The sequence below is a fragment of the Perissodus microlepis genome, chromosome 3 (assembly GCF_051167445.1).
Source record: "Perissodus microlepis isolate ML-2025 ecotype Zambia chromosome 3, ASM5116744v1, whole genome shotgun sequence".
In the NCBI taxonomy this organism is placed as follows: domain Eukaryota; kingdom Metazoa; phylum Chordata; class Actinopteri; order Cichliformes; family Cichlidae; genus Perissodus; species Perissodus microlepis.
The window spans coordinates 35,551,863-35,563,248 of record NC_140463.1 but is presented as its reverse complement, the minus strand read 5'-3'; the positions used below and the strand labels follow the sequence as shown (position 1 = coordinate 35,563,248).

The window sequence follows — 11,386 nt, the reverse complement described above, 5'->3', positions numbered from 1 at the left end:
TCTTCCTGCTTTTTTTTTTTTTTTTGTTTCTCGTGGAAACCAGTTATAGCTTCAGGATGAAAATGGTGGGTGGCATGGATCAGTTTACTTGTTGTGGAATATTTCTTCACGCTGCTTTAGCTCGGGATGAAATTGTGTCTGATATTCTTGAGAATCTGTGACCTGACCCCAAAAAAGACACAAAATGCTGCTGTGGCAAACTGATCATGGAAATCCTTTTATTCTGCATTGACTATTTCACTCAGTTTCTATTTATTTTTGAGCCACAATATCCGAGAATTCAAATCTTTTTGAAAATGCATGCATTTTTATGTTTGTATTCTTTTATGTCATGTAACAAAGTTTTTCAGCGTTCCCTAAGCACCATCCCTACAGGTGTTGATGTCCTGTAGTGAAATTCATCTTTAATGTAAGATTACTTGGCCTCAGTGAAGTAAACACAGTTTCTTTCTACAGGGAGTGCAGAATTATTAGGCAAATGAGTATTTTGTCCACTTCATCCTCTTCATGCATGTTGTCTTACTCCAAGCTGTATAGGCTCGAAAGCCTACTACCAATTAAGCATATTAGGTGATGTGCATCTCTGTAATGAGAAGGGGTGTGGTCTAATGACATCAACACCCTATATCAGGTGTGCATAATTATTAGGCAAATTCCTTTCCTTTGGCAAAATGGGTCAAAAGAAGGTCTTGACAGGCTCAGAAAAGTCAAAAATAGTGAGATATCTTGCAGAGGGATGCAGCAGTCTCAAAATTGCAAAGCTTCTGAAGCGTGATCATCGAACAATCAAGCGTTTCATTCAAAATAGTCAACAGGGTCGCAAGAAGCGTGTGGAAAAACCAAGGCGCCAAATAACTGCCCATGAACTGAGAAAAGTCAAGCGTGCAGCTGCCAAGATGCCACTTGCCACCAGTTTGGCCATATTTCAGAGCTGCAACATCACTGGAGTGCCCAAAAGCACAAGGTGTGCAATACTCAGAGACATGGCCAAGGTAAGAAAGGCTGAAAGACGACCACCACTGAACAAGACACACAAGCTGAAACGTCAAGACTGGGCCAAGAAATATCTCAAGACTGGTTTTTCTAAGGTTTTATAGACTGATGAAATGAGAGTGAGTCTTGATGGGCCAGATGGATGGGCCCGTGGCTGGATTGGTAAAGGGCAGAGAGCTCCAGTCCGACTCAGACGCCAGCAAGGTGGAGTACTGGTTTGGGCTGGTATCATCAAAGATGAGCTTGTGGGGCCTTTTCGGGTTGAGGATGGAGTCAAGCTCAACTCCCAGTCCTACTGCCAGTTTCTGGAAGACACCTTCTTCAAGCAGTTTTACAGGAAGAAGTCTGCATCCTTCAAGAAAAACATGATTTTCATGCAGGACAATGCTCCATCACACGCGTCCAAGTACTCCACAGCGTGGCTGGCAAGAAAGGGTATAAAAGAAGAAAAACTAATGACATGGCCTCCTTGTTCACCTGATCTGAACCCCATTGAGAACCTGTGGTTCATCATCAAATGTGAGATTTACAAGGAGGGAAAACAGTACACCTCTCTGAACAGTGTCTGGGAGGCTGTGGTTGCTGCTGCACGCAATGTTGATGGTGAACAGATCAAAACACTGACAGAATCCATGGATGGCAGGCTTTTGAGTGTCCTTGCAAAGAAAGGTGGCTATATTGGTCGCTGATTTGTTTTTGTTTTGTTTTTGAATGTCAGAAATGTATATTTGTGAATGTGGAGATGTTATATTGGTTTCACTGGTAAAAATAAATAATTGACATGGGTATATATTTGTTTTTCGTTAAGTTGCCTAATAATTATGCACAGTAATAGTCACCTGCGCACACAGATATCCCCCTAAAATAGCTAAAACTAAAAACAAACTAAAAACTACTTCCAAAAACATTCAGCTTTGATATTAATGAGTTTTTTGGGTTCATTGAGAACATGGTTGTTGTTCAATAATAAAATTATTCCTCAAATATACAACTTGCCTAATAATTCTGCACTCCCTGTATGTTGAGTGATTTGTTGGTTACAAAGCAGGAAACAGTTTCGAATACAGTGTTGACTTTTTCACACTTTTTTTTTTAAAGAGAAAGGACCAAGGTATCATAAAATATATTAAACAATGATGGGAAAGAGTAACGTTGTACATTTTATGATAACTGCTTAATATATCAACAGATGTAGTGAAAATGACCTTTGACCTAATCTCAGCTGCAGCAGCATTACCTCTCTGTTATATACTCACGCTTAAGTATGCAACATTTGTATGTAATAGCTTCATGGGTGCTATGCTGTGTGCATCACGACTTTCAGACATTGATTTTATTCAGAGAGAGGACACACTTGTCGACGAGCTTGTTACATTGTAGCATGTAGGTTGTGAGATGGTTGTGGCTTATATATCACATGGGAGAGGTCTTTGAACTCTTATGCTTTTTCTTCAGTCATTCCCCCGACTTACACCACTACTGAACCTTCCTCTCTCTTACTTCACTAGACGTTACATGTCCTCAGGTTCATCCATGATCAGTAATTGTACTGCTCAAGCGATCTTCACAAGAACCTAAAACAACGTGCGACTGGTTTAAAAAGCAAAGAAAAAGTAAACACAAAATTGAAATGATTTACCAATTATTACATATTATGTGACAAGTCTAAATCATATTTTTATTATCAGAGGTGGACAATTCATTTTCCTAAGAGGCTGTTTGAAAAACTGTGACTGCAGTGGAGGTCCGCACCAAGCTTATAAAAAGATGAAATTGAGCAGAATGGAGGTTCATCTTACTGGTGCAGCCTTTCACAACAGTCCCAGTTTCTCACAGGTCTTTGGAAAATTAAGTGTCCACCCCTCATCTATACTAATGGTTTATTTTCTTGGCACCAAAACAGCTAGGAGATAACAATCCCTTGAGGGCTGCGTCAGGAAGGGGGCATGTTTGCTGGGTATGACCTGCTGTTAGGTCAGTAGTTTTGCTTCTGTATGCCACCAAAGTGGATTTTAAGCAAACAGACAAGCCAGTTGTCCAGGGACTTTTCAGTTTCTAAAAATGGGGGTTGTGTATAAAAATGATTGTAATTTCTAAAAAGGTCAAGCAGTATTTTCATTAAAGCCCTGAAGTTAAAGCTGAAAACTGCATTAAAATCCTCCGTAGTGGTTTGCAAAGAAAAAAAATTAGACCGAAATGTGCAATTGTCTAAAAACCTAATCCTAAGTGCAGTTCATCATACTGTCTGCATGCCTCAGACTTGATGCCCTACCCATGTCTATTATAGATATTTCATCTTTTACAGTGTGGCTTGAATTAACTTGTATCCAATGCCACAGCGACACGCTTGACATCAGAGTTCATAGGACACGACCCAGAAGACAAAGTAGAACCAATACCAACAAAAAACAAAGATTAAGATGAGCTTTTAATCTTCAATAAACATCCAGTTATTCATCACAGACATAAAAGAAAAGCATGGTCATCGGATATTCACCATACCGGCAAGTGTGGAAGTCACAGCTCATTCACTGCGTGAGCGTATACTGTGTCAGGCATTTTAAACTACAGTGAAATTGCTGCGTTTCAGAATGTTTGATAGTTTTGGTAACAGACAGTACGGCTCTACTGTAAAATATCCATCCGAGGGCAGGAGAGAAAAAAAAAAGTTTGAGAACCACTGGTCTAATAGTTCCAACTTGTGAACAGTATAGCAGCAAATTCAAGTATAACAACAGGAGAGAACCTGGCGACCAGAGCAGCAAAATATGACACTTGATCATCACAGACTGTGCCAGCCCCATAAACATCCGATCGGCCAGCCTATACACGACAACATGAAATCTAATTTGGAATCGTTAGACATGTTAGTAATGTGGTACATGAAGAAACGCTGTTTAAATTAGTAAATGGCTACATATTTAGCTGCATGTCAGTCACAGTTTAACAGTCGTGTTTTTATGGTGTTAGTCTAGCAGTCAGATTTTGGAGTGTTAAGAACAGCAGGTAGTTAGTCATCAAAAGTAAATCTACTTAAATAAATTAAATTATACACAGCATACACAAAAAAAGTCACTTTCAAACACTCTTAAATGCCACTGCACAAAGCAAACTGATGGTTACACAAGTGTAAAGTCTGCACACTCTTTTTTGTCCAAAGAACCGACAACTGTGGGAAACCAGAGGGCTCTTTAGCGCTTGCTGTGGAAATAGTAATGCCTAAGAAAAGCTGTTTACTTGGCTAAAGGAGCTTAGCTGGGATTTTACTTGAGTGTTCACAGAGTATATTCCACATCACCTTACAATTTTGAATTTGGAATACATCAAGGGGAAAGCTGGCTGCTGAATAAGCTCGTTCGTAGATGCCGATCGACTCTAACTAGGGAATTTAGGCCTCCTCTGCTCCTTCTCTCTCCGTGTGCAACACATGGAGAGTTTTCGCGGCATGATCAGACCAGTGGATCAGCTCCAGCAGCACTCGATAGGTCCAGAGTTTGAACCCAAAAACTCCCCCAGAGCCGTCGGTTTCCTACACAGAAGAGAGCAAGATAGAGCAATAGATGTCTCTCATTAGGAGTGAGCCCTTGCATGCAAAATCTGCTAAGAAACTGCCTAATGAAACGGCCTAATGAACATGTCCACATTTGGTGAAACTCATTTGGATTGTTTACTAAATAACTAATTAAAATTAATGCCACCCTTTATATTTGACAATGACAATTAAATCACACATCCAATGGCTACAAAGTACCATTAGCATACATCTGAAGTTATCAACAACCAGATGACTTCACATTAAATATTTGGTGCTTCAATTCAGTTTTATATAGTGCCAAATCACAACAGGAGTCACTTTAAGGTGGTTTATATTGTAAGGTAAAGACTTCAATAATCAGACGATCCCCTATGAGCATGCAGTTGGCGACCAAGGGAAGGAAAAACTCCCTTTTAACAGGAAGTAACCTCTTGCAGAACCAGTGTCAGGGAGGAGCGGCTACCTGCTGGGACCACATGGGACTGGATCTGCTGGATGTGAGGGGAGGAAGAAAGGACGGAGACACACTGTGGAAGAGAGCCACAGTGAGTGGAAAAAAGTGAATAAAAAATAAACAGTGGATTATGGGAAGCTTGCAGCAGCAATGGAGGATTCAGGGTCACTTGATGCAGCCCTAACTATATCCTTCATCAAAAAGGAAAGTTTTAGGCCTAATCTTAGAAGTACAGAGGGTTTCTGTCTTCCTAATCCAAACTGGGAGCTGGTTCAACAGAAGAAGAGCCTGAAAGCTGAAGCCTCTGTCTCCCATTCTACTTTTAAATACTCTAGTAACACCAAGTAAGCCAGCAGTCTGGGAGAGAAGTGCTCTATTGGGGTGACCTACAGCCCTCTATTTTGTTCCCCGCCAACGTGTGGGAGAAATATCCATCCGTTTAGTCTGTTGTCGATGTAAAAGGACAAATACAACCAGGGTTTTCTTGAACATTTCAGGGCCTGAACTAATGATTTGAACTGTTTGTAAACAGCGTTAGTCACATTCACACAAAAGCTGTAATTCATGTAATACAGGGTTTAGTCACAACCGTGCTGAGATTTTAGGTTTTCCATCTGATGAGAATGTAAAGTCAGAGCCTGGCTACTCTAAAATAAACTTCTTTTTTCGGGTTCTTAGTCAGATTTGCCGTTCATGATCCAAATATTGTGATGACTTTAAAATAAATGCATTTAAGCTCATAGATGTAGGTGTTGAAACTGAATTTTATCCACTTCAGGGGGTTTACTTGGTCAACCCGATGTCAAAGGGTTGAAATCAGTTACATGGAGAAAGCCAGGGACATAAAGACAAATCATAATAAACCTTTACAGCATACTGCGCTGCATGCACGGTTTTAGTCTATATGATGCCACAAAGTTTAATTTTTAATCAGGGTTGTGTTGAACCATATCACATGCGATGATACCTGTATGAATTTTTACGTGATGTAAAATAAATCACTGCTGACTTTACTGCTATTCCGACACCATTTACATTCCCTAGAGTATAAATATAAATAAAGGAGACAAACCCGGGCATGTCTGACGCCAAGAGCTGTGTGTCAACCTCCAGTGATGATGATTTAGCACCTAAAAAGGGAGCTACTGCAACAAGCCCAAACAAAACAGAAAACATCTGCTCCCACTGAAGGTGGAAATGACAAGCTTGGTTCACTACATGAGACAGAAACCACACTATTACTACCAAGCAATGAAGGAGGAGAGATGATCAGCTGGTGATGCGCCACCACAGAGCGATCAGATGACTCCACGAGCATCGCTGGAGCGCTCACTAGCTGCACTCGATGCGTCAGGAAGAGCAGACAGTGGATGGAAATTACTGATGCGGTTACACGGCGGTGAAGGAGGGATTTAAGCAGCTGGTTAAAGAGCTTGAGCTGAGATACAACATCCCAGGCAAAGCATATATTTTCAGTGTTATTATGTGATGATACTGTGCTGCTCCTGCAGAGTTAGAGGGAGCAGAGGGTTCACACTGGATCTCAGTGTGAAGAAGTTATTTTATACATTAGTTAAAATTTCCGGGGAAAACTCTACCTAAGCTACTTCTGAGCTCACATTTTCCTGTCCTTCGTCACTGCTATTGCACTATAATGCAACTGCTGCTGGCACCTGTTTCCATAGATTCACACTTCACAATAAGGAAGTGTGTCAGCTCACTGGAAAAGGGTGGAAAATGCTGCCAGGTTGCAAGTATCAATAAAACGTTCTTCGATATTTTTCCCTAGATTGTCAGAAATCTCCCAAACGTTCTTGAAATATTGTGACGGTGGGCCGTATTGCCCACCGCCACTTTTAATGTGTTATGGGCTGTGGACAGTGGTGAGTGTCACCATAATAGAGAAAAGGCCACAAGGACATGACTAACTACAAAACCCCCCCAAACGGCACCTCATTTACCTCATTACACTGATTATCAGGGGTAACCTCCAGGTTGGTGCCGTCGGTCTCCACCAAACCTTTGGTGCTGTAGAGCAAGTGTTCCAGTCGGGCTCGCACGTTCTTCCTCATGGACTCGTACTCATCCTCCAGCTTGCCCCATTCCTCCTCTTCCTTCTGGATAACACGGTGGAGCAGCCCGAGGCACTGTCGCAGAGCAGAGTGCAGCAAGTGCACCTGCTCCTCCGTGCTGGGCTCCTCAGATTCTGGGGACGCGGACACGAGGCGCTTCCCATCTGGGGTGTAGCTGGACAGGAAGGTCTCCCTCTCCGTCTGAAAAGATAAATAAATATAAATTTGTCCCACTCCGATGCAAACAGGTCACTTACCTTGCACCCTTTAATCTCATTTTAGTATAAGTCTATTTTAGGGACCAAGAGATAATTGATCAGTTTAATCAATGGTTAAGAGCTTTTCTAAAAGGATGGATGGCAGCAGGGGAAAAAAATCCAATATAATCTATCCATTAGGTTCCCCTTGGGAAATTGAGTGGTGGGGGTGGAGGGTATTTTTTAGTGTAATTACCCCCCTCCCTCCACTCCACAGTATCTGCTCCAAAAACAAACCAGTCAGCGTTAAATCCTGCTGTGAAAGACAGACACAGTCCAAAAGCGACAGGTAGCAAGCTGCCTGGATACTGAAACACTACAGCTTTAAAGAAAGCTCCAAATAACTGGGAGGGGAGCGTCCAAGACAGAATGACCCGCATGAGCTAAGCAGAAAGAGTGGCTACTCTGATCACTCACGTATAGCCGGAGCAGACTGGTACACTCATGGTGCAGTAGCCGGGCAAGAGCCACCGCTTGTCCCGTCAGCGAGCGGCCAGCTATCGGCTGCTCCTCCTGCTCTGCCATTTGCTCTCAGCCGTGTTTATGTCAAAGGTGGGCTAGCAGCGAGCGGGGCGCAGACCGACCGACAGGAGCAGAAACAGTCCCCCTCCCCTCTGGCAGCGAAACTACGCTGTGTGGCTGTTTCTGGATACTTTTGCGGTCCGAACACGAGCCCGAGATCCACGCGGGGGGACAGCCAGTGGAGCCCGATTGTGCGGGTGCTCATTTGGCATGTACACCAACAAGAGGGGATGTAATTGGTTCCGCCAGCCACGGTGTGCGTGTCTGTGCGTGTGTGTGTGGTGGGGTGCACAGAAAACGTCACCATGCGGCCCACCCACCCTTCCACGCATAATAAAAACTCTGTTTATTGGAATAGCTTTTCCTCCCTTCTCTTCAGCAGCTGTAAACAACGATGGAAAACTACATAGGTTTATTGTATAAGTAAAAAAAGAGAACAAGTTTATTTTTGTTCAATGCATTGTTTGTTAAGTTTTTACAGTTTTTATTAAAAGGCCAAGGCTAACAATTAATTTTGCAATGCGCTGGAGATGTGTGGGAAAGTATATCTCAATTAATATTTAATGTGGACCCATTTTATTTTCCTTATTTTGTGTCTACACACAGCTTTGTGCAAAAAGTCTAGCGCTACCCTTCATTTCTTTATATTTTACTTCTTGTGATTTATTTTTGAAGTGGTCTTAAATAATAGTTCTTTAGGGTTTCTGTAGGTCTGTCAAAGTTTGTCTTTGGACATTAGCTGCTGTGTCCTTGTGCCTGACCATTTTCAGAGCAATGTTTTTTGCTTGTTCAACCATTTACACCGACCTATTAATCATTCAACCATATAAACGCACCTGACTCAAAGGGATGAACCAGTGTTGTGTCTACACGTGACAGAAAACTTAGCAGAGGACCAGTTTTAAATTGCAAAATTTCCCCTAATTTCTTTACTTTAAGTGACAAAAAATGCCAAAGATAACACAGTCTAGCAAGCATAAAATAGTATAAGGTGATTCCTAAAGACCTATTAGCTGAATATTTGTTATATATTGTGCATTGTGTCTGGATAAATTGAGGACAAAAGAAGAAATGGCAGACGAAAAGAAAACAGCAGATTAGCAGAATCTGAAAGTCATCTCCTTAAGAAATAGGAAAAAGTCTGGCAAATACCTGACACAGGACTGCTGATCCATCTACTGTTTAATGAAGGCTCACCAGAAATGCTCTCACTGAAATGGTGGCTGTAAAGACATTTTTTAAAGGAAGGGAAACATGAGAAAAGGATGAGACACGTCAAAATACCCAAGGGCTGGACTGAAAATCAGTGACAACAGGTCTGATGGAGTTATAACACCAAAACTGACATTTTTGGTTTAAATCATCATCTGTAAGTACAGAGGTGGTCAGGCAAGTGGTAACGGTGACTACAGCCTATATGGACTAACACCTGGAAAACATCTGATTGGTAGCAGGTTGATTTTTCAGCATGGCAATGATCCTAAACATAGAACAAAAGGCAGTCAAAATTCAAACAAGAGCTTAGAATGTGCTTCAGGAAGCCTGGAAAACTATTCCTGAAGTCTGCTTAAAGAAACTAAAAGAAAGCTTGCCTAAGAGAGTTCAAGCTGTGTTAAAAATAAAGGCGCTCGTACCAAAGGTGTAAGCCACCTGGATCGCTTGCACCTTGCAGTGAACCCTCTGTATTTACTTTCATGGAGTCTTCTCTTTATGGTGGACTTGGATATCGATACACCTACCTCCTTGAGAGTGTTTACTTGGTTGGCTGTTGTGATGGGGTTTCTCTTCACCATGGAAATGATTCTGTGATCATCCACCACTGTGGACATCCAGGTCTTTTTGTGTTGCTGAGTTCACCACTGCTTGCTTGCTTGCCTGCTTGCCTGCTTGCTTTCTTAGGATATTTTTGTTTTCGCAGCTTAAGGATGTCTTGTTTTACTTGCACGGAGAGCTCCTTTGACTGCATGTTAGACAATCTTCGAAATGCAAACACTACACAGTCACCTCAGACCAAGTCCAGGCCTTTTATCTGCCTAATTGATAATGACATAATGAAGGATTTGCCCACACCTGCCCATTAAATAGCCTTTGAGTCAATGTCCACTTACTTTTGGTCCCTTTCGAAAGAGGATGGCACATGTTAAGGAGCTGAAACTTCTAAACCCTTCATCCAATTCAAATGAAAGCTGACATTCTACACAATATGTCCATGTCCATCATAGAATTATAATTGGAATATGTTTCAGTAAACAGATAACAAAACAAAACAAAACTTGAGGCAGTGTCCAAATATATATTGACCTAGCTGTATATGCTGTATTACCATGCACATTTGGATATTTCAATAAATCGCTGCACCTATTTCCCATTTTCTTTCACTGTGACGGTGGTTGATGAACATATCAAACACAACCAGAGTTAAACAATGAAGTCAGGGTATGAAAATCCCTGGCTACAGACTGCACTAAACACAGTATGATGTCAAAAAGAGTGGATATGCCTAACATCTAATATCTGAGACACACAGCTTTGGCTGTGAGCACAGAGGCCCCACCCACCTAGTATTGAAACCTTCTGTTTGTGAGGGATAGCCTATCAGGAGAACGTTGGCTTAAAGGGAGTGGGCCTTAAAAGGAAAGAACGCTAATTTCAGGCTCTAAGTTAACTGAGAGGTTGACCTAAGACCCAGTATAAGGAAATTATTTATTTTATTTCATTTTATTTTTCAAATGAAAATTCATGCAAAACTACTCTGACAGAGATCAGAAGAAAGCCAGAAATATGCAGAATAGAATAGAATAGCTCTTTATTGTCATTGTACATGTACAACAACATTGTGGGTACTCCACACAAACTGTACAGGACATATAAATACAACACGAATAAATAACAAACAAGAGTAATATATACAAAACAAGAGAAAGGCACACATTAAAACGACAAGTTGCAAAGTGCTTGAATACATTTGCTAATGAGCAAAACCCTTTAAAATATAGATATTCCTATTCCTATGACCACCTGGATGGATGATTTAAAGATTTCTGACCTGTGTGACAGCTCATACCTCTGTTTTGAACTGATTTGTGCAAAAAACTACTCCAATAGAGTCAGAAGAATATACATATGCAGTTAGAAATTATCATAAAAAGAACACCCCAAGTTTTCAGTATAATATGCTAAGCCGATGCTCTACTCTGCTAGTCTCTAGGTATCAGTTCATAAAATTATTTGTTAAAACAGAAATGAAAATGAACAGAAATAAAATGTATTGCACAATGTGTCCACCAGGGGAAGCACTGGCAAGGAAGAAGCCATACCAAGAAGGAGTGCCTTAAAGTGGGGAAGAAATTCTGACTTTGAGAATCTTTTAAATTAACAATCAATTCAACAGAGGTACATCTAATTGATTCCAGAAGTGTCACAATTAGTGAAACGGCGACCACCTGACTACAGTTGATGTGTATTCACACTGTAAACCGTAAAGTTGCTATGTTGGTCATTTTAAACCACTTCAAAGTCACTTTAAATCTCAATTGTAAACTTTAGACTGTTA

At 41.1% G+C, this 11,386-nt stretch overlaps 1 protein-coding gene across 2 annotated transcripts; it reads right to left on the bottom strand.

Moving 5' to 3' along the window:
• Positions 1-3,403: 3,403 nt before the first annotated feature.
• On the bottom strand, positions 3,404-8,125 carry LOC146391357 (ciliary neurotrophic factor-like). 2 transcript variants are annotated; one of them, XM_084924225.1, is made up of 3 exons: positions 7,729-8,117; positions 6,944-7,255; positions 3,404-4,522 (listed from the first exon to the last, which is right to left on the bottom strand). In XM_084924225.1, exons 1-3 carry the CDS (start codon positions 7,834-7,836, stop codon positions 4,382-4,384), a joined length of 561 nt encoding a protein of 186 aa, XP_084780351.1. In that variant the 5' UTR covers positions 7,837-8,117; the 3' UTR covers positions 3,404-4,381. The 2 variants fall into 2 exon arrangements, with proteins under 2 accessions (XP_084780351.1, XP_084780352.1); XM_084924226.1 differs by lacking the exon at positions 3,404-4,522 and adding an exon at positions 4,532-5,055 and having other exon boundaries at positions 7,729-8,125.
• Between the last annotated feature and the right edge of the window lie 3,261 nt (positions 8,126-11,386).

Bases quoted from the DNA above. Each gene is read 5' to 3' on its own strand.
- LOC146391357 (XM_084924225.1), bottom strand. From the start codon at position 7,836: ATGGCAGAGCAGGAGGAGCAGCCGATAGCTGGCCGCTCGCTGACGGGA. The intron at 7,256-7,728 runs GTGAGTGATCAG...TTATCTTTTCAG, and splicing joins CCAGTCTGCTCCGGCTATAC to ACGGAGAGGGAGACCTTCCT. The intron at 4,523-6,943 runs GTAAATGAGGTG...TCTTCTGTGTAG, and splicing joins CTGATAATCAGTGTAATGAG to GAAACCGACGGCTCTGGGGG.